The following is a 22,287-nucleotide window of genomic DNA, read 5'->3' as shown; positions in this document are numbered from 1 at the left end:
TAAGATGCTAAAATTAAGTTTTCATTTGCCCTAATGTCGAAACTGTTTCTTTCAATCTGTTTTTAATATTTTGATCTAATTTTGGATGTGTCCAAGTATGTGTTWTCTTACAGTTTCTTGTAAAATGGTTTTATTACTCTCATATGAATTTTACAGATTTCAACATTTGTTAATTGGTAATGTAAATATTTCACTTTGTGTAGATGTCAAATATAGATAATTTGGGAACTTCAGTAACTAACAAATTCTAARCTGCTTAGTTATTTCTCATGTGATGTTATATGAAATAGGCTTCATAAACTGTTTTTCTTTATAATCTTTAGAATTTTATTTCAAAGTGTTTAGACTGTTTCCTTTAAAAAGGAATGGGGAGAAATCACTGTATAGCTTTCAAACTGATGTGCTCTGAATTTGAAAGTACCAGCTCAGGATAATCCACTGCAAACGAAATGTAGCTCTTACTTCTAAGGCACAGCTTCCAATTGAGAGTTCAGTCATGTCTCAGCCTTCAGGTTTCCTTCATCGAATTGCAGGTTGTGCCTGCTATACTGACACATGACATGTTATGGAAAGGTAGTCTTCATATTTTAACACCTTGCCTCCCCAAGCCTGACCTGKGAGAAATCTCCAAGAATCCTTGGGTTTGGACAGTTCTCTAACATGATACTTCATTATATATACTGACAGAATGTGTGTGCACCTGTGTATTACTCTTGGTTTTCTAATTTAGAGGAATATTAAATGTAGATCTAACCTAGGCAAAACAGTCACAGCTGCCTTGAGCAGCAATGTGCCAGGAGGGGCAGAACAGCTCCCTGATCTRTGTCCTTGGCTGTAAATGCTGCAGCAGCACCACCCCCAAGAGAAGTATTGAGCTCTGATATGACAGCTATTGCTTGAGGTCAGCCACGCAGAGCAGCAGGAGCAGTCAACATCACCTCTGCCCTGTTGTACGGCTGGAGTGAAAGCATGACTCTGAGTGCTCTCTCTCTAAATCTCCATCCTGTATCTTCCATTTTTCTGATTTGTATCTTTTGCTTTGGACAAGGTGTCTAGCACGGTTTTCATCTGAGGCATAAAAAACCTGAATTTATTAAAACTGTTGTAAAAGTTAAGCCAATGTAAATACAAACAAATCGTTTTATACTGAGTAATGTTAGTTGAAAAGGGCTCAGCTGGTGAAATATTTCTACTTTCTTACTGGATRTTTAGGCAGTTTTTTCTTTAAACACAAGATGGCACCATTGCTGTTGGAATAGGTTCTTAATCCTCATTTACATTTGAATAATTGAGGTTTCTGACACATTAACATATGTTTTGAAATGTTGGGGGTTTTTTTGCATAGCACAGTAATTCACAATTTCCCGTAATGATATCCTTTTTAACAATTCATGTATCCTCTTGTCCTATTAATGAGGCATAGTTCAGTGTATGTTGAAAATTGCCTGACAAATTTGTTTTATCTTGCCAACCTAGTTCATGCAGCTGGCCTTTCACTAATGAACAAAAAGCTAAAACTGGATCAGCTCTCAGAATCCTACACACTTGTCTGTACTTGCTATTACCTGCTATATTATCTGTTACATGGTATCTGGTGATTTTTTTTTTTTTTTTTTTGGTGATTTTTTTATTTTTTTTTTTGTCAGTTTTTTTTTCCCGGTTATTCAGATTATGCTGAATGTTTCTATTTGAAAAGCCTGGAGTGACTCTACTGGTCTTCAGTTAGTTCAATAGGTTAAGGTATTTACAAATGGTGAAAACTGTTAAAAGCCAAAAATAGCTTCAGTTATTTTCTGTGTGCGTACTTGAGCTTTTGTTCAGTATCTCAGCTCTTACTGTTGAAATGTCTAAGAGAGAAAACAAGTGTAATGAGGAATGCCCATCTTGTAATTTACTATTCCAGATGAGATTTCACAATCTCTCTGCAAGCTGACTTAAGTTCAAGCTGATAGCAAAAAGATGGGCTCCTTATCACTAGTGCTCTCGTGTACCCTGGTTTTCTGTTTGTTTATCTGAGCTCTGATCTGAAATAGGAGTYGGTCTTGTTTGGAAGCAACCCTTGGCAAAAACCTCATTTAGATGAGTTTTGGTCTCACCTTGAAGTTAGATATTTGCCAGTGTTAATGCAAGGAGGAGAGTACAAACATGTACTCAGGCTGCCCTTTTCCATTTCAGCATGCACTGAAATAAGTGATTAGTACTTTCTGTCTGAGAGTAAGTAATTTCAATTTATTCAGACATACTTTTAATATTGACACATGAAGGAAATTAGAAGATTATTTCTGGAGTCTTGTTCTCAAATTTTTATGATGTATGACACGAATAAAACTGTTCAACTATTCAGATAATTAGTATTTGCAATATWGATGAGCATAATTGATGATACAGTGAAGTATTTCACTTTTTGAAGGAGTGGAAGTAACTTTAAATCACATGCTCTTTGTCAGGGTATGTAGAAATTGGAATGATTTCTGTGAAATTGATAATTAGAATGAGTTAACTCCATTTTACAGAGAAAAGCAGCAAGGTTCAGGCTGCTTTGAGTGGTATCCATTACAAGGTACTGCTAGAATTATGAGGCTATGCTCAATACCTGCTTTAGGAAAAGAAGTATTACTCATGCCAGATGGTGAAGAATTAAATGATGCATTGAAACTGAAGCATGTGGCTAGGAAATAAATTCAGAATGTACTCCTGGTCTAGTAGGTAAACTATATCAAAATAATTCCTTCTCCAGCAATTATTGAAAGAAAGATGGAAGGGGGATGTGTGCCTAYGAATTTAGTAGTGATGTTTTTTTTGGCAGCATTTGTTTGTATTGTACCGCAGTTTAAATGGACTGCAGGATTTCCATTCCTATAAAAAGAATCCAAGTTAGGGATGAGTTAAAGTACTGTTTTTCATTTGAGCAGTATTGTCAAAATTTTTCTATCTCTCYTTTTGAATGTGTTACAAGTGTTTGTACACTGCTGACTTTATGATTATTCTCTGTAATATCTTCATACTGCTAAGGTTGTGGGTTGCATCTCAGATRATGAGCTTTTTATACATATGCATTAATTTTAGTGTAATTTCAAGTTTTTTGGGTTGGTTTTTTTCCGTTTTAAATACCTCAGGTTTGATGAGAATGTAGGGCATAAGAAAGGGGGATGGGACCTTGACTTCTGTGAATACCAGTGCACACGCTTGCAATTTTGTCCTCTCACCTGAGGAGTTCAAACTTGAGGTTGAGCCAAGGCCAAGTTCATCCAAACTCTTAAGTCCCGCCTGAAGCTTGAAGAGAAATCAAGCTCAGCAAAAGTCATAAGATGCTGTATTTAGGGATTTTGCTGTCTTCCATGATTTGGTTTGCACCCCTCACTTGTGGAAGTGAGGYTCTGCTTTAGTGGAAATCCTGTAAAGTACCTCAATGAATGTAATAAAGAATTATATATTAAATACTGCAAAAGAAGCAAATAAGGACCAACAAAATTATGTTTATTCTTTTTAAAAAAAAGATATACTTCACTTTTCAGCAAAGATGTCCAGGAAGCTAAGTTTGCCAACTGAGTTAAAGCCTGATTTAGGTAAGTTTATATAGTTGATTTTATTTTTACTAAATCTGAATGCRAGTATGTTAAAGTAAGAGGCGTAAGTTATGTAAGCTATCATGACTACATGTTGCATCTTCCTGAAGTGTAGAAATRAAATTTTAATTCCACTCTTTTTGGGGACTCTCAGGCACAAAATGTCATTGCTGTCATCATCAGGTAAGCCTGCAATGCCTGTATATGGCTTATCACATTTTAATCATAATTTTTAGGCATCTGTCACTCACTTTATCAGTATTGCTATGATAACAAAAGCGTGAATAAGCAAAMAAAATTAGGAAGACTGCTCCTTTTTAGGACCATTTGGTACATTTTAAATTGAAAAATGAAATAACAGGATATATTAAGTCCTCTCAACAAATACTTGGGCGTATTTTTATAAATATTGTCTTGTGACCACTCTCTCTGAATTAAAGCGATATACAGCTCTTTGGATGGATGACCAGTCTGAGAATTTATTTTTCTTGAAAATGCACAGTAACTTTGTAAGTAAGGATCAGCTCAGTTGAGAGGTCTGTAATGCTAAAGGTCTGTGTTGCATAGCTAAAGCAGCATACAAATGAGTAGGTTGGGATTTTTTTATTACTTTGTCTRCCAGCTGGTAGATCAGATCCAGCTTCCCTGTCTTGTGCTCTAAAGATGATGGGCGACAACTGTAGACCTACAGCAATAAATGCAGCTTCCTTCTGCCTGCCACAGCTTGCTCCTCTTTCTGCAGCAGAATTGCTACCACAAGCCCAGCAGAACACAGATGGGATCAGACTGGCAGCTGTAGTTCTGTGTGTTTGACAGATGTGGCTGCAAAGCAAAAAGTCCATGGCGCTGGGAGATTCTGAAACTGAGCTGGACCACACTAATGTACAATTACAGCTTGCCCTCTCAGAGAAGCGTAAAGTTGGGAGCAGCCCTCAGAGCTTCTTTAATCCAAGGATTGGCAAGCATCCTTTGGCAGGGATACAGATGTTTGACAATTTAACCTCTGATCTATTCATGAGCCTCCAACAAAATAAGCTTTTAGAAAAATACCAGACAAAGTTCCAGTGTTGTATAGTYTAATTAGACAAATTTCCTGTTATTAAAGCAAACTTTCTTGCTTACAAATTAACTTTCTTGTTCTTTCTACAATATGTAGGGTCAACAAGTACTCCCCATCTTTGTTAGTCATTTTTTTATGCTGTTGAAATCTGTCATCATATCTCTAATTTCATTTTGCAGATTTTTTTTTTCTTTACAGAATTCTGTTCCTCCTTCTTTAGTTTATGGTATCTAAACCTAGGGTGACTTCTGTTAATCTCTTCTGGAACTGGAATTTTTCCTCATCTTTCTAAAGTCAGTGTCCAGAACTAGTGTGATTTAACTGTGGCCATGTTGTCAAATTCTTCTGCTCTTTTGTGCCAACTCCTTTCAATATATTTCTGTTGTTCCATGCTATGGTTATTGGTAGTTTAGTGATAATTTTGGATAGGGTGAATTTTATCGTACTTGGCAAAATGAAATGCATTTATACTGAAGTATTAGCCAATTGTAATTCTTCTATTTTACTCACAATTCTTTGATGGTAGTAAGTACTTGGAAGTGTTACTTTTTTCTAATGAAGACTGGAGAAGAGTGGACGCTGAAGTTTTTCCAGTACTTTTTCAGTCCTGAAAGAGTTACAGTGTTCTCTGCATCACTTAATATTTGTTGTTCCTTCTGCAGAAATAATGGAAGGGGGGTTTTGTCACATCATTTCTGGTATGCTCATAAAATAGTCTCTACCTTCTGAATTGTAATAGCCTTTGACTTGTTTTGACTTTGCATGTGTGTGAAAATCTGTGCTTAGAGGCCTCATTTTGTTCTGTGTAAAATTACTCTAGGTTTTCAGTATGTAAATAACTTTCTTGTGCAATCACTTTTTTTTTTTAATTTGCTTCTTATTTCATATTGGGTTAGTTTTTGCATAGTGTTCTTCAGCATTGCCTTTCTTCTATTTTTGTCACTTATGTGGCCATTTCTGCTGGCTGTAGGAGACAACTGGAATGCCTTTCTCCTAAATTCATTTACCTTATCATTTTCTGTCATTTCTTTCCATGGCTTCTTGAAACCTACTCTTCCATAGTCTTGTTCTTTCAAATTAGTTTTCTGTCTTCAGTCCTTTAACCTATCCCTTTTCCTTTCTGATCTGATTCTGTATTTATTCTCCTCTTTCTAAAACAGAAGTTCTCCTGAACATACCCTAGTCTGCATTTATCATTGCTATTCAATGTTCTAATCCAGTGACTAAGATACCACTAGGTGCTATTCCTTGCTTTACTTGTTCAAAAGAGCCTCATCTTTCCATCCTTCTAATGGTGTGTCGTGGTTCATCACACTCTGTTCCTTCCTCTTCATCTGAATCTAATCCATTTACAAACTTCGTCCTTGACTTCAGGATAAATAGGTTGCATTAAAGCAGTTAAACTTTTTCCCCTCAGTTCTCTCTTCTGAATGGATTGTCTGCTCTCAAAAACACCCATATTGTCTGACAAGTTTGTTTTAATTGTTTTTTTGATTTCCAATGTTTTTTTTTTCATTCCAATGCTGCTGGAATTTGTACTCATGCTCTTCAATAAGCTAGAACTCACAGATGCACATTTAAAGCTACTGCCTATTGCAGTAACTGTATGGTTGATTATATTCAGACTGATTAATCCATGTTAAAGTTGAAAAAAAATTAAATTAGTAAATATTTAAACCTGAAAAAAAKAAGCATCATAAGAGGTGGTGGTCATTAGAAGACTTACAAAAACAAATTATTATTTTCATTTACACTGGATTTTTTTATGTGAAAATTTAGAATGTCAACATCTGAGTGGTTGAGATAGTTTCTATAATCAATGTTTTACATTTGACAGCTAAAATTCAACAGGAAAATGTTTTTTCCTCTACCTGTTGGAATGAGGCAATTATCTCCTGAGAAGATTCACTGTTTGTGTTAAGTAAATGTGTTTATTTAGTCAGTTAAAACCTAGTATGTATGCTTTCCAAATGCATGTTAGATATTCTTCGTAGAAAGTTTTTCAATAATTTAATGAAACTAACATAGTAATACTTCCAAATAGTATATGGTTGAATGTGTATCTTTAGCTCTTAATCCTGCTTTAAAAATGTCAATTGTATCTATACCCTCATCAAAAGATATTTTTGAGTTTCCTACTCAAAAGATTTTTTGAGTTAATTTTTATTAATATAAATTGCATCAAACTTTTGCTGGTAAGGGCTGTCTTTTGCTAAAACTTTGCAATTATGAATCAAGAAAGTAAATCATTAATTTTTGAATATACGGATAAATTCAGTGTATGCTGATGTATTTTAGATGTGCCACGCCTACAGATAGCATACAGCAAGAGTGGAGCAAAACATTTACTTTTATTAACATTAGAATTCACTTGTTTACTAAGCAGTGAGCAAGACTTCCTGAAAGGTTTTAGTGCTATTACTGGCACTATGCTAGAGCATTCAAAGTGGAAATCTTCAGCTTTGAATAGCTGTACCAGATGGCATTTGATGGCATTTGTTATTTCTCTTAACAAAAGTTTGGGGGTGTGTAAATAGCCCATTAGATCTTCTGCACAGTTTCCTAAAGTGAGACAATACTGTCAGTCACTACAGGTTCCATGCTGTCATGCTATGCAGGTGTCAGTGCAGGTTCCTTAAAGTAAAATAGTTGTATCTTCATAGCATTAGTTAACTGTGTTCCGTGGGAGCTAATATTTTTTCATCTGATCAATGAACTAATTGGCACTGAGGTTTTTTATTCMATTTTTTTAAAGGAGTGCCCCTTGATGATTATTTTTCTCTGGCTCTAGAATAGAGAAATATGCCTAAAAATTGTTCGTGATAGTTAACGGATGCAACCTCTGGAACAAAGATTCGGTTCTTTGCTCAAGATAGAGTTGGAAACTGGGCCGTAAGGAAGGAAATATGACTAATAGTGGGATCATAATCAATAGAACTATAGTTAGTATATGATGCTAAAAACCAAACAAAAAATCTAATTCTCTTTATCCCTGCATTTTGCTATACTTTTTAATTAATGCTGATTTATTTTCAGATGTCAAAGACAACTCTTTCAGTCGCTCCCGAAGTTCTAGTGTAACTAGCATTGATAAAGAGTCACGCGAGGCAATTTCAGCTCTTCATTTTTGTGAGACTTTCACAAGAAAGGCTGATACATCGCCTTCCCCATGCCTGTGGGTTGGGACCACGCTGGGTACAGTGCTTGTCATTGCACTGAACTTACCCCCAGGAGGAGAGCAAAGACTTCTGCAGCCAGTAATTGTTTCTCCGAGTGGTATGTACAAAGCAGACAGGCTAAAGTATACTTCGTTGTTCTTTTCATATTTTTTTTAAGAAACTGCTCAAGGTTTTCTTTTCGATTATTGRTTAATTAAATATATGTATTCTATTGATTTAGCTGCTAAGTTTAACMATCTAGACTGGTTACTTTATTACCAGAGTTTTTCAAGCTGGATAAGTGGAAAGTACAATCTCCTAAAATATAAAAATACAACTTTAATGTATACTTGCTGAGGAAACTATGTTTGCAGTTGTTAAACAGAGATAGCAGAAGAGATGAATAATATCAAATGATCAGTTTATTATTGTTTTTTTAGTCATGAGGTAAGAATCAATCAGTTTACCTGCAGCAAGAAAAGGGAATGCAAACTGAGACTGTAAATTGAAAAACTGGCTTGAAATATTAGTGAAAAAAAAATCCTTTGRATTGCTGTGAAAGGTATTGCATCTTGTCTTTCTGATGCACAGCAACTGATTTTGTTGTTACTAATTAATGGTTTATTGGATATACTGTTAGGCTTAGATTTAGCTTTTCTGCTACCACTGTCTGCAATGCAGAGCACAGATGGTGTCAAACATACCAAGTGCAATGCTATTTTATTGTAGTAATGTTTAGAAGTGGTGTAACATCTATACTGTATCTGTGGTCTGTGCCCATTGAGTAAGGTATTGGCATCACTGTTCAGATTTGGTAACATTTGGTCAAAAAGGCAAGGCTGGAGGCTAGACACTGTTTCATCACTGGATCTGCAGCATAATCCTTAAAAGATGCTGCTTTATATCTTGTACTTAGCAAATTATGTTGTTGCTTATGTGTGAATAACTGAAAGTTAAATGAAAAAAAAGACTGTTAGCTTAAGGTCTGGCCTACAGAGACGGGGATTTGAACAGTATGAGAGAAAACTTTCCACTTTTTTGAGCTAGGGTAGTGGATTCAAGTGTGAATTGCAGGGGAGAAATAAAAACCGCACATTGCTTGTTCCTGAACCAATTGAAGGAAAAGGTGATATTCACCTTTGACTAATAACATTTATTGTTGATATTAAGCATGTACCTGTCAGGAGAGAATGAAATCAGTTACATTTGTGCCACTGAACTTGAATAGAAATGCGTGTGGCAGCCGGGCTCTCTTAATCAATTCATGCATTTCCCTTGAAATTAATGGAAGAGTCTGCATACACTTAACCCTTGAAAACTGATCTAACGTTTTCTGGATTGCATTTGTGCATTACTGGTTTTTAGATAAATGCCCAATTTGGGTATATCTGTTTTGATACAGAGGCAAACTGAAATTCTTGTTTTCTTTTCATTCTGCTAGCTCCTTAAAGGAATATWTTGTGGTTTGAAAAGGAATTTAGAAGAACTGTTTTAGAAATGTGTTCCTCTACTTTTTCCTAGGAACCATCCTGAGGCTAAAAGGGGCAATCTTGAGAATGGCTTTTTTGGATACCACAGGATCTTTGGTCCCACCAGCACATGAACCCTGGAGAGAACATAATGTTCCTGAAGATAAAGATGAAAAAGAAAAAGCAAAAAAGCGACGACCTGTCTCAGTGTCCCCTTCTTCCTCTCAGGAAATCAGTGAAAACCAATATGCCGTGATATGTTCAGAAAAGCAAGCAAAAGTTATCTCACTGCCATCCCAGAACTGTATTTATAAGCAAAATATAACAGAGACTTCTTTTGTTCTTCGTGGAGACRTAGTGTCGTTGAGTAACAGTATCTGCCTTGCATGTTTCTGTGCCAATGGACATATTATGACTTTTAGGTAAGACCTGTTTGATAGTAACTTAAGTATAAAAAGAAGAAATAGTCTTTTGCTACACAGAAAGGTTCCTCTTCCATAAGACGGTGACTTTTTAAAAAACCAAAACCATTCAGGGTTGGTGATTCTCTAACACTTGAGCCTGGATAATTTTGATTGCATATTCCTATTAGTTATGCCTTTAACACATGAAAAAGTTGACCGTTTTAGCTCAAGCCACCCTGATTCAACACATAGTTCCAAATGTGTGATAAGGGTCCACGAGTTTGAAGTTTGTCTAAAGGCTGAATTTACTCGATGGAGAAAACTGCTTTGAGTCAGACCTTTGCCTTGTACCTGACCAGAACTCTGCCTATATTTGTGCAGCTGTTTGCATGAGACTCATGCCTCAGTCTTATTTTGTTGTGTACCTTGCTTGGGTCTTAAAGGCCTTAAACTCAGGCTATGAGGGCAACATTAATTGCTAATAGTTGGATAGTAATAAGACATCTAAAGTAAGGGGTTTAAGTTTTGAATTTAAATATATGTAGTAGTAGTAATGTTTAAATATACTTACATGTCACCTGTGTAATTTTCCTGTCCTTTAAGTGCTATTTGATTCTGAACAGCAGTGTGTATATACTTACACTCTTGCACCTGCAGTTTAGTTGTGGCCTGGTGATAAGATGAATGTGGAACATTCTATAACTTTATGCCAGTAAAGTTCCTAACGGATTATTTTTAAGGTGGCCAAAATAAACTATCAGCTTGGAAAATTGTGTAAAAAATACTTCTTTAGGAAGTTGTTTTTTACTTTAGGAGTAAAACCGAGGCTGATGCAATCATAACTTGTTTTCTAACAGTAGTATGTTCTCTACAAAATGCTGCTCACCTTGCAGGGAAAACAGCATTGTTTTTCCTAATTAAAACTTAAACTTAGTAATGTTCAGATACCGTATATTGAAACAAATCCTGTCTTCCTCAGGATTCCTCAGGATCATTTTCTAATGAACTCTGCATATGTGCTAAATTATAAATGCTGAATTGTTACCTTTTGTGGGGAAGTTAGACTCCAGTGATGAGCTCCATTTAGTAAGTGTGAATTGCTGCTGGGGAGTGGACCTTACACACAGCTTGTGTGAAGTTGTCAGAGTACTGGATCGTACCCAAGATGCCCAATACTTATCTACTGATATAAATTCAGATAGGACTTAGTAACAAACAGATCTGTAGCAGAAACAATGAAAATGCTCTCATGGATGTCCTGTCTGATCTCATGTTTTTGTGTTTGGAAGCTGTAAGAATGTTTCATGCTTGCATTGCTCTGAAGCAAAGCACTTCTCTGTTACTGACACTCTCTTAGGAATATTCTYATTTTAGATACATGCATGGCAGAGGTGTCATATCTTGGTGATATGCTTACAAGAGACTATTGCTTTTTATTTCTCACTTTTAAAACTTGCCTCCAAAGGCAATATTAGCATCATGCAAGAAAAGAAAAGAAAAAAAAAAACCACAAAAGAAGGCAATCTGACACTGTTGTGGTTACTCTATCTTTCTTTGGTTTTAACTTTACTTTGCCTCTTTGTTGCTTTTTTAGTGTCTAGAAATAATAATCTTATGCAGATTGTGTCTGCAGCAGAAGCTGCTTATTGTGTTACTAGGACATTTGCAGCTAACTACTTTTGTAATTTTTTTTACAAGAACTTCACAGGGGATGTTTGAGACAGTGGTTTATTTTGAGTTCTGCTTGTCAAGAAATTAGGTGTTTTGTCCCTTCTTACTTGCATTTATTATTACATTGAGGGAAAGGAATGTTTGGCAGGGGGCCATTGTTACAGCCCAAGTGTGCTGTCTGTTCTTCAGTTGATTGTTGCAGTAAGTTCTGCAGTTACACGTACAGAATCAGAAAATACGAGGTAAGCAAACTTTGCTTTAAGAGGACTTTGTCCTAAACATCTAGACAGAAAAAAAAGAGGGAAATAATTCATAAGATTGTTTGAGGCTACTGAATTCTGCTTTCCTTTAACAGCACATCCATGTATATTTCTAAATGTTCTAGAGGAGATCTATGGGATTTGTATTTTTAGTCAAGGAGAGAAGAGACAGGATGCTTACTTATAAACTCTTGGTAGATACTTACCAAAATACCTTGGTAATTATTAAGTAATGCCTCATTTATTAAATAATGAATTTATGATTTACATGCTCAACTAAAATTTTTAAAATGCCTTTAAATACATCTGTAATGCAGAGATTTAACTTTTGAGGTTATATAAAACCATTTGAGAWTATATAAAGCCATTAAATTATACCAGTTTTGTGGTACACATGCAGATGAAGAGAAAAAATTATGTATTTCAGTGTAAAAATGATCCATTTGATCAATAATAGACATTCCTACTATATTTAATGGGTTTTAAAATTCTTTTCCTTAAGTTTGCCAAGTTTAAGGCCATTGTTGGATGTATATTACCTGCCACTCACCAATATGCGGATAGCCAGGACATTCTGCTTCACCAATAATGGACAAGCGCTCTATCTTGTCTCACCCACTGAAATACAGAGGCTCACCTACAGCCAAGAAACGTGTGAAAATCTTCAGGTAATGAACTCTTTCTAAAAAATCACTTTTTTCTTAGGTATGTTCTGAGCTAAGCACTTTGGCTTTTGTGGTTTGTACTTTTTTCCCCCTTTTTTCCTTTATTATAGTCTGATTCYAGATAAATCGCCTCTACCTTAAATTTTTGTTTCATCCATGCTGTTGAAGCTAAATTTCTTACTTAATTTTGTTTTGATCAACAGGAAATTTCCTCCTTTAACATGCAGTTAAAGTTCCCTTGATCAATTGACACTGGCAGAGATGTGTGCCAACACAAGTGGGGAATGTTAGTTCAGGATGTTTGAAGGAAGCTACTTGTTTCAGGGGTATTAACAGCTTTAAAAATTCTCAGTCATGCTTCAGTGGTAGCTGTATAGAATAAAGAAATAGCAGAGATGCTGGCTTTACTGTGGTACTGCTATGTGGATATAAGTATTTGTAGATACACTTTCAGCAGCACCAAGTCAGGAATTTTGCCTRAAGTGTTGAGGAGCAAATACAGCTTTACTTGAATGCATTTCTTTGCTTCTGAATTCCATGAGCTTTAAGCTTGCAACCATCTGGAGGAGATGGTTTRCACAAATTTTTTAACGTAGTTTTTTCTTCTCTTTCCTACATCACCTTGCAAAGTCAGATGCCCATTAAAGCATATTTATTTTGAAATTCAAATCCATTAAGTAAATCCTGAAAGTGGAAGAACATTGCATTCTTTTAAATAATTTATGCCTTTTTATGTTATTGCATTGCAAAGGAAATGTTGGGTGAGCTCTTCACTCCCGTAGAAACTCCAGAAGCACCAAACAGGGGGTTCTTTAAAGGCCTGTTCGGAGGYGGGGCACAGTCACTTGACAGGGAAGAACTCTGTAAGTTGTTATTAATTGTTCTTTTTCTGGTATTTCTACCCAAGGAAGCCAGTGATCTGTGATAAATGTATTACTTGTGTTGATAGRATATTATATTTGTAAAAAGAAAATAAAATAGGGAATGATAAATACTTTTTCATAGATTTTGTGTTGTACACCTTACCAACAAGATCAGAAAAGTTTTGTATGTTTTTTCATGGGTTCTTTTATTGAATTTATTCAGCAGTAGACTAGTTGTCCCACTTTTTTATAATCTAATTTTTATTCATCTTTATGAAGYATGTAGTACTAACCATGATTTTATTTATGCTGTTAAATTGAAAGGGACTGTTTTTGGAGTGCTATTCTGGACAGTGAGAAAAGTGAAACTTCACTCCACTTCAGTCATTTGCCAGATTTGCCTCATTTCACTTGTGCAGAGATGCCTTAGGAATGAGAGCAAGGACAGAACTGTATGATATTTCAATTCAGTCCTGTGTTTACAGGACAGTTAAATATATAGATTTGGACAAAATTTTAATTGCTTTATGATTTTCTCTTTTTATTTTTTATAACACTTTTTTTTCTTTAACTGTGGTGCCATTAAGAACTTCTGGATTTTTAAGGAAAATAGCTTCCATTTATTCAGATAGTTGCTAGATGCAGCACCATATTATGCAAGCTTATTTTCATGAGCCATTTTCTTATTAATGTGAAAGGTATCTGTTCAAGTGCACCAAGTGCCCTGTCAATCCATTATGTTGGTTCTTTTGCACTCTACAATAAAAATTAAATTACACTTCTTTACTTGTGCCTGTAAATTTTGAGCAAATATCAGGTATTTATAGGTGACTTTTACGTTAAAGATTCCTTTTGTGGGCATGTATATAAATATATGTATGTATGTATATGTAATACTATGGAAGGTTGGTCAAGTATTCCAGAAGAGAATTTTTTTGCACAAATTATACTTTAATATGACTGGGACATGGGAAAAATGCCTTGTAACTTTAGAAGTTATCTCTTTATTTCATTTCAAGTTTCCACCATTAAGTTTTGGCTTGGATCTTCAGAAGGAAAATAATATTGAATGGAAGAAAAAAAGCATAATGAATTGGCACCTGAAAGTGGGTTCAATGACAATTCAGAAGACATCTGAGAATGTCTTTAAGTAGCCATATTTACCATGAGGGTCACAGCAGAATCTGTAATAAATGAAATTATTTCTCTTGCTTATTTTGGGAATTCACGAAAAGATGTTTATAGTACTAACTTAAATGTAAATCATTCTTAATAGAACCATAAAATCAAATTAGAAAATCTTGAACTTGTGCATTAAACCATATTTAACAAGTTAATATTATTTTTCCTAGAGGAAAAAAAGAAAATATTTAAACCAATTTCATAGTTTACAAAATATATTYAAATGTCTGTAATATACACAGTTCTGCATGAGACTGGCATATCCCATAAGTGTCTAGATTGAACTGGGTGGCTGATGTCCCATTATGAGCAAAGTCGATGTAGTCAATGCCACCACTGGAGTCTGGAACTGTTCAGATGATCATTTCTGCTGATTTGTTCTTACAGCCATAGTGACTTTTTATGATTTACATTACTTTGGTTTTTTCAAGATTTTTACAATAATGACAGCATAGATACTAATGTTCAGGTGTCTGCATCTAAAATTGAACTTCCATCAAAGGAAACTTCKGCTGCGGGATCACGCTGGCCTGTATTTTCAAAATTATCCTGCTTTGTGTGTTGAACTCAAAACAAATTCCACATGAAATAAAATATGTTGTGCTAGTGAGGTGTTTTTTTAACATTTCTGTTGATGCACATGAGAATTTTAATTTCAGACTTGAGATGTGAAGAGGTTAGTTTTATAACCTGCCCAGAAACTTAAAAATATGTTTGAGTATCTCAGTTTCAATGTAGTAACATCGCCTAACATAGAGTACTGAGTGTTGCTCATGGTCATACCTACARTTAGGTGTTTGGTCTCCATGCAAAGAAATTACACTTCTTTATAAACTATTTGAACTGGTATTTATGMAATAATAATAGAAAAACTTGCTGTTCTGTTTTTGTTGCTTTTGCAAATGCCTCCAGTTGGAGAATCAGCATCTGGGAAGGCATCAAGGAGTCTTGCCCAGCATATCCCAGGACCTGGRGGTATTGAAGGTGTCAAAGGAGCGGCCTCTGGTGTAGTTGGTGAACTAGCACGAGCCCGGTTGGCACTGGATGAAAGAGGACAGAAACTGGGAGAACTGGAAGAAAAAACTGCAGCTATGCTTTACAGTGCTGATTCTTTCTCAAAACACGCTCATGAGGTATGTTGGACTGAACATTAAGCTGATTGTCAAATAAATGCAAGTTGTGCAACTGAGTTGTGCACATGCACAACTTTAGGGCATGCAGTATCATTGATAAAGGATATCATCTATCAACTGCTACTCCTAACAATTTAAGGACTGATGTGAAGAGCTTTGTCTTGTGGCACGTTGGTCTAGAGCATGCAGACTGCTGGGGTGGCATGTAAGCTTCTAAATGTGCAACTCAATCCCCATTACTGAAAAAATGACTTATTGTCACTGAATTAGTGAGAAGAATAATGCTTCATTGTCAGATGCATGCTGTCCTTAAAGATCCTGTTGTATGCAAACCCCATGAATGTGTGTTAGTCTTTTTCCTTAGTAACTACATAGAATGGCTGTCCTCGTCCATTTTCATGCTCACTTCTTTCCRCGCCCTGAGCTCTGTGCAACTTCCCCATTCTCCAAAAAATGTCTTTTTCTGAGGCTAGATCACCAGCAGTAATGCTACCATTAGAAAATTCATCACGCTAAACCCTCAGCGTTCAGCAATGTTGTTTCAGTTTTGATAAGCCTTGCTAAAGTCCTCCTTTCTCATGCTGTTTTGTGAGCATATCCTATGTGTCACTGTACATTTTGGTTCATTATAGAAACAGTAATTAGAAATTGGTTTGGTTTTTTTTTTTCAGATGATGTTGAAGTACAAAGACAAGAAGTGGTACCAATTCTGATGACTCCCATCAATCACATCTGTTTAATTTTGTCCTGATGAAAAAAATCTTGTTTTTTCATTAGTTTTGGCAGGACCACTGGAATTTAAAGGAGTATTCACCATAGAATACTGTTGTTTCCTAGCACAAATGACACACTGTTTTACCTCAGTCACGGCTTTAACTGAGGAGCTTTATATCTAAGAAACACACACACACAAAACTTGAGTGTTTCTTAGCTGTTGGTTAGCATAGGGTTGAAACAGAAAAGGTAACTGGAACATGTGGAAAAGWGAGCAAAGGGAAAATGTGGTGAGATGGGCAGGGGCAATGCAGGGTCAATCCTGTGTTAATATTTCATATGCCAAAAGTTTTTGTGCTATTGTAATTGCTGCCAGTGTTATACCCTCCTGTAAGGAGAGGCAATAAATCAGGGGTCCAAGAGCTGGAATCAAGTTGTTTGTCTTGCTGGACAGTAGCTGATTTACAATTACCCTCTCTAGGACTTGCTATATTTACCATTATTGTTGAAGAAAAGTTCAAGTTTGCTGTCACTTCTTTCATTGGAAAAGCTGGAAGCTTGGAAGATTTCTCMTTGAAAATTGTATACATAGTTGACCTGAGCATAGTCTTTTCTTGGACCCCTGATCTAGTATTCTTGTATTCACATCATATTCTGTGACGTGCAAAACAAAAGAATACCTAATTTTTGCATTAAAAAAGTCAAGTGAATAATATGACTGGAATGTGTCATGCTGGAAGTTTTCATTTGTGTTATGGCTGTGCTATGTGAAATGTGGTAACATCTTCTTTGTGGTAAAAATTCTTSAGCTTCTGTTCAGTTAAATAATTTTTTTTTGCCAAAAATAGTTACTGGTTCCGGTTGTGTAACGTTTAGAATTGGCTGTGGGTTCCAGTCATGCTGTGAGTTTTTATAAATGTTTAACAGAATGTATCTTTACGGCCATTAATTAAAATAGCTGTGATAATTTTGCTCAAAACTTAAATTCTATATGCCCCTTTAGTCCTTTACTATGAAATCAGATAACCTTGGACTCAGGTTTTCAAAGTTTTACACACCAYGGAGGTGCTGATGCATGAATAATGGCAAGCAAGTATCTAATACTTAATAATTGTCAGTATGTTGTTTAGCAAATCTCTAAGTTCTGCTAGTAAAGCTATTTTACAAGTACCTATCTTGGCTCCACCCAGCACTAAAGGCAGTTGGCCTAAAGTTTGCATTTAGTCTCTAAARCAGTATTTGCAGTGTAAGCAGTGGTAAAATGTGTACAAAAACTTTAGGAATTGGTGAAATAATGTTCAGTTTGGGTGAGGTAAATAATACAGCTGAGCTAACTTATAATGGCTACTGCACTAAAACTATATCACTGCGAATGACCAGAGCTCYTCTTAAAAGAGATGATCCCTTAAAATAAATGCTTGCATTTCAAAAATTCATTTAGATTGTTTTTCTCAAAGTACAAATAGTTACTGACTGGTTTTGTTTTATAGAAGGGAGTACTTAAAATCTGGTAAGTCTACATTGTCTGAAATTAATCACTTGGGTTTGCTTCTCCAACATTGCATTTTGTCTGCTTTTTTCACAAACWTTCTGAATGTTCCCAAAGAAAAACCTTGGTTATATTTGTATTGTGAAGTGATGTTACAGGTATACAGATAAGGCAGCCTTACAATACACCTAAAGARTGCAAAATATAAAGTTACTCAAAGTTCTTAAATCACTTTTCAAATGAGAGGCAAATATATTTGGGCTTTGTAGTACAAATTGATAAATTGTCTCACTTTATGTATAGCAGCATTTAATTTAAAAAGACAGTTGAATTGTGTTGCCAGTATGAGGGCATGCCCTTCTATGCACACTGGTCGAAGAACCTAACAAATGAGAATGTGACAGTTTGAACAAGCRATATTATGATTTTTTGATGGCTCTGTCCCAACGTTTACTTGAATTACTTTACTCAGTTTCCCATGCAATATTTGCCTCTGCATGTTAATTTATTTTTAGTGTCTAATTAATGCATATTTAACACCACCTGAGAGACACCCAGGTAGAAGAAAATTAGATGAACCACTACCCGTACCACGTCCCAAAAAAACCCACCCTAAATGACACTTGTCCCCTTCCTTGTCTCACATTTATAAATTGAGATGGCTTATTATTATTTGACCTGGTGAAGATAAAGTATATTTCAGCACAACAGAATCCTGAGAAATTATCTGGTCTGGCTCTGGGGGAGAGGATTGTAAAAGTATTCTTCAACAAATTATGGTATCATTCATATCAATGGAAGATGATGTTGGCTTGAAAGGAAAGCATACTTAACTTTCTCATCAAGATGCATTTGAGAACCACCAGCAAGCAAAAAAATAAGAGGAAATGAGAGACCATCTGCCAGTACACGAAGAGTAGTGGCTTATTTGATGTTAAAGAATCTATGATAGTTGAATCTCTTCTGTTGCTTATGTTCAGGGCATGCTTCTAGATACRAAGATTAATGACATGATTGCTCATGAGATAAACACACAAACRGTTCTTGGTCAATAAAAGGGGCTATGTACAATTTTAGTCTAAAATGTTACTTTTTCCTTCCCAATGGAAGGAAGGTGATCACACACACATCTTTGCATCTTATTGTGCTATTGGTGGTGCACCTTTTGTACAGCAAAGTGTATTGAAATCCTTGCAGGGAAGCACCCCTGTTTTTTCGCTAGCATTTTAGTTGTGTGAAATTTTTTAGAGTGTCTGGAAAACGATAAGATACAATTGAGCTAATACATTTTTTTAAAATGAAAGTAAGAAACTACCTGCTGCTACCTATCTGTTTATATGTAGTGTGTCTCATTAGGAACTGTAAACTGAAGAAACTTTTCTTCACCTTAGTCCTGCCAAATCGTAACTTTTGAAACCTGGTATGTGTAAATATGCGTGTATTCCAAATCAGTCTGAAAGTGTTACACCATGGGCATCTCCAGTGATTTGTTCTTCAGCAAAGTCAGTTATAAAGTACAGTAATATATAGCTGTGTTCCTTGTCTGTCTTTATGCAAAGTTCTTGTGCCTGAGGTGGTACTTGCATGGCAGGTGATACTGGAAAGCTACATCCAAAGGAGGATTTTTGGAAGCAAGTTCATTTTATTTTATTTTCCTATTAGTTTTCCTATTAGTTTTCTTTTTTTTTTTTCCTTTCTATGGGTTTTGGTTTTTTTAATGGCATTTTGGTTTGTTTGGGTTTTTTTGGAGGGGTGGAAATTTGTTTGGATTTGTTTCCTTTTTTTTTCTTTGCTTAATTAATGGCACTGATCTTACCTGGACTTTTAGACTTGAATTTTTCCTGCACTTTAATTCAATCATGGTATTTTATTCCTTAATTTTGTTTCTGCATTTGTGCAGTTCAGGTTCATTATTTGTATATAAACATATATGTTCAATAAAGACTTTAGAACAGATTACTTTCAGGCACCTTTGCTAATTATGTGATTTATTTGGAATGTGTGTTTTCTTAGCAAAATATGTATATACAATATAGAATCTAATGAAAGGCACGTATTCTGTGTCAGCATTCAGTTTATAAATTACTGCAACACTTTCACATTTGTTACTAGAGAATACAAAAGAAATCTGTTATATTTATACATACTGCTTAAGAATATACTTTTAGTTTTAAATAATTTTTATATGTACACTTCTACCTTTAATTTTAAAAAGACTTATGTTCAAGTTTTAAGTCAAAGTACTTAAAGTATGTATATTATCCATAGAAGTTGTTTTAAGCTTATGAATACATTCATATCTCATATCGAGATGATACAATTATTATGCGATGAAAACAAATAGCCCATTTTGCTTTGCAGAAAATAATCAATTATTTTTACCTCCCATTTTGAAACTACTTAAAGAATTCTCCAAGTATATGGAGCAGGAAGATAGGAAACTTGCTTAATATAAAAGTTTTCTCAGTAGCTGCAGTCCATGCCTGACTGGTTTTCTACAGTTTGKGTTTTTTTCTGGTACTAGCGAGAGACTTTTTTCAGCTCTATTTCTTGGACTTTTAAAGTTCTCCAAAACTGAAGTGAGGTTTGTCCAATAAACACTTTCTTTGAGTAATCTGTGTATTTTGATTATACATCAGCTCTTTACATGTTAATCAGGGTTGGGTTTTATGTGGGTTTGTTTTGGTTTTTTTGTATCCAAAATATGTGTTGAAAARAACAAACTCTTTGAGTCTGAAGTGCCCACTACTTTCTCCTCGTGGTTTCACATATGTGGGCAGGCACTGTCTGCAGACAGACTGTGGTGCGGGAGGGAAGGACTGCAGTGCCTTGCTTCCCTCTCCAAGTCGAAGGACAACTTGTCAGTTGAATTTTTCCTCATGCCCGCCAATTTCCTGGATAATTAGTGTGAATCTTTTTGGGTGGATGTTGATAGCTTTGCTACTACCACAAAATCTTCAAATACTCTGTAGACAGAAGTTATTGATGTTTGAGGGGTGGAAGTAAACAGAAGAAGGAAAAAAAGGTGTTGGTGAATCAGCTAAACAAATTTTACTTCAGTTTTCATTGAAAACCTTACCTGGGCCAATTTCTTCCTCTTAAGCCCATTGTAAAGATGTTCTATGTATCTACCATGTTACTGTTTTAAGCCAGATGAGTGTACTGTTTCTGGGTTCTTTTACACCTTACATAGTTTAAATTTAAAGATGTGGGTATTCATTTTTAAAAAGTGAAAAAAGGGTATAAATGAGGCAGAAACACCAAACAATCAAATGAAAGATGTCAATAAGTATTTATTTTGGTACTTCCATGTGCACCTAGAAATGTTTAAACTAACCTACTACTGTAGGTTATTTTGACACTTATTATTTCTTTCTGTTAGTAGCTAAGTTATGTATTACAAGGCAAATAACTAGAAGTTTAACTGTTTCAGTTGAAAACATGTAAGGAGTTGTATGTGGATTACCACTACCATTCAGTAATAGGCAATGGAAAGGGAGAGGGGTGGGAACATGTTTTAAATATTCCCTTTTAAAACAGAATTGTAAATAAGCAGTACTGTGTTATTTTAGACCTGAGCTCTGCTATCTGTAGTGATTAGAACTAGGAAAACATGCTGCTTTCTAGTTATGCTGCTGTTTCATTGTACCAGCACCATGGGGAAAAAAAAGAATCCATCCGTAAATTTTTCTAACATTGCCCGCTCCTGGGTAAGCATGCTTGATGTATAGCAGTTCTCGTTTACGTATATGTTAGTGTGTACATGTGTGTTTTCTTTTTCCCTTATGTTCATTGCAACTTACTCTTCAGTTWAGTCTTGCTGAGCCCCACTAGCTCTTCTGAGGATGATTACTGGAATATGCATTTTTAGGTAGGGTTGCAAATCCATCTGTCTACGAATATAGTTTCATATGAACTGCAAATTGTACTGTTAAAAACTCAACTATGTTAGATTGCATAGAGTTATTTTACTTACATGTACTTGGACTGAATTATGTCATCATAACAAAGTTAAAAAAATAAGTATGGAATATTTTTGTAAATAAAAATACCTGTGCAGCTGGTATTTTAAATTTAAAATGTATTATACATTAATGTTTCAGAAAAAAAATGTTCATATATGTGTATATGAATGTGTCATTATGCTGAAGGGCTCTTGATTGGGCAAAATAAACTATTCAAATCTCTCCCAAAACGAGTGGAGCTTACTCCTTTTCTTCCTGACCAGTTGTTTTCCTGCTGGCCAGAGCAGCAGGAAGGTGTGAGCTGTGCTTTATAATGAGCAGAGTGGTGTGTGCTGGAAGCTCTGGCAGCCAGGCTGACAGGGAGCAGCCCTGACGGGAGCCCGAAAGGTGTGAAATGGTTCATGTGTGGTGATGTCCCCAAGCATGTCTGAAAACTCTCTGAAATATGCATACTGCTGGTGACAATGTGAAGTTGTGTTATCTTTTTAAGCTACCAGAAGAGTTAAGGTCATTCATTGTACAGACTCAGTAAAGCAAATTATTTTTTGTATCTGCGTTTTGTCAGTGTTTAAGTGAAGAATTCAGTGTGTATGGGGAGAACACATGAAGCTGGTATTTTTCTTTTTCTTTGCCATRTTTACAGTACAGCAGGTGTATTATTTTCTTGGATTGCAGCTCAGCTTTGCCA

The 22,287-nt window shown here is 35.4% G+C and overlaps 1 protein-coding gene across 7 annotated transcripts in view; it reads left to right on the top strand.

The window, feature by feature from the left end:
* Positions 1–21,853, top strand: part of STXBP5 (syntaxin binding protein 5) — a 107,468-nt gene extending 85,615 nt beyond the window's left edge. For 4 of the 7 annotated variants that reach the window (XM_057364001.1, XM_057364003.1, XM_057364000.1 and 1 more), the window contains 7 exons: positions 3,516–3,566; positions 7,663–7,902; positions 9,306–9,675; positions 12,091–12,256; positions 13,005–13,116; positions 15,211–15,431; positions 16,103–21,853. In XM_057364001.1, coding sequence (XP_057219984.1) covers positions 3,516–3,566; positions 7,663–7,902; positions 9,306–9,675; positions 12,091–12,256; positions 13,005–13,116; positions 15,211–15,431; positions 16,103–16,144 — 1,202 coding nt within the window. In that variant the 3' untranslated portion in view covers positions 16,145–21,853. The remainder of the gene's footprint in view (positions 1–3,515; positions 3,567–7,662; positions 7,903–9,305; positions 9,676–12,090; positions 12,257–13,004; positions 13,117–15,210; positions 15,432–16,102) is intronic. The other 3 variants (XM_057364005.1, XM_057364002.1, XM_057364006.1) reach the window with 1 other exon arrangement.
* Positions 21,854–22,287: the final 434 nt, after the last annotated feature.

The sequence above is a fragment of the Malurus melanocephalus genome, unplaced genomic scaffold, assembly GCF_030028575.1.
Source record: "Malurus melanocephalus ecotype Western Australia unplaced genomic scaffold, MMel_1.1 scaffold_33, whole genome shotgun sequence".
NCBI lineage: Eukaryota > Metazoa > Chordata > Aves > Passeriformes > Maluridae > Malurus > Malurus melanocephalus.
This window is presented reverse-complemented; position numbering and strand designations above follow the sequence as displayed.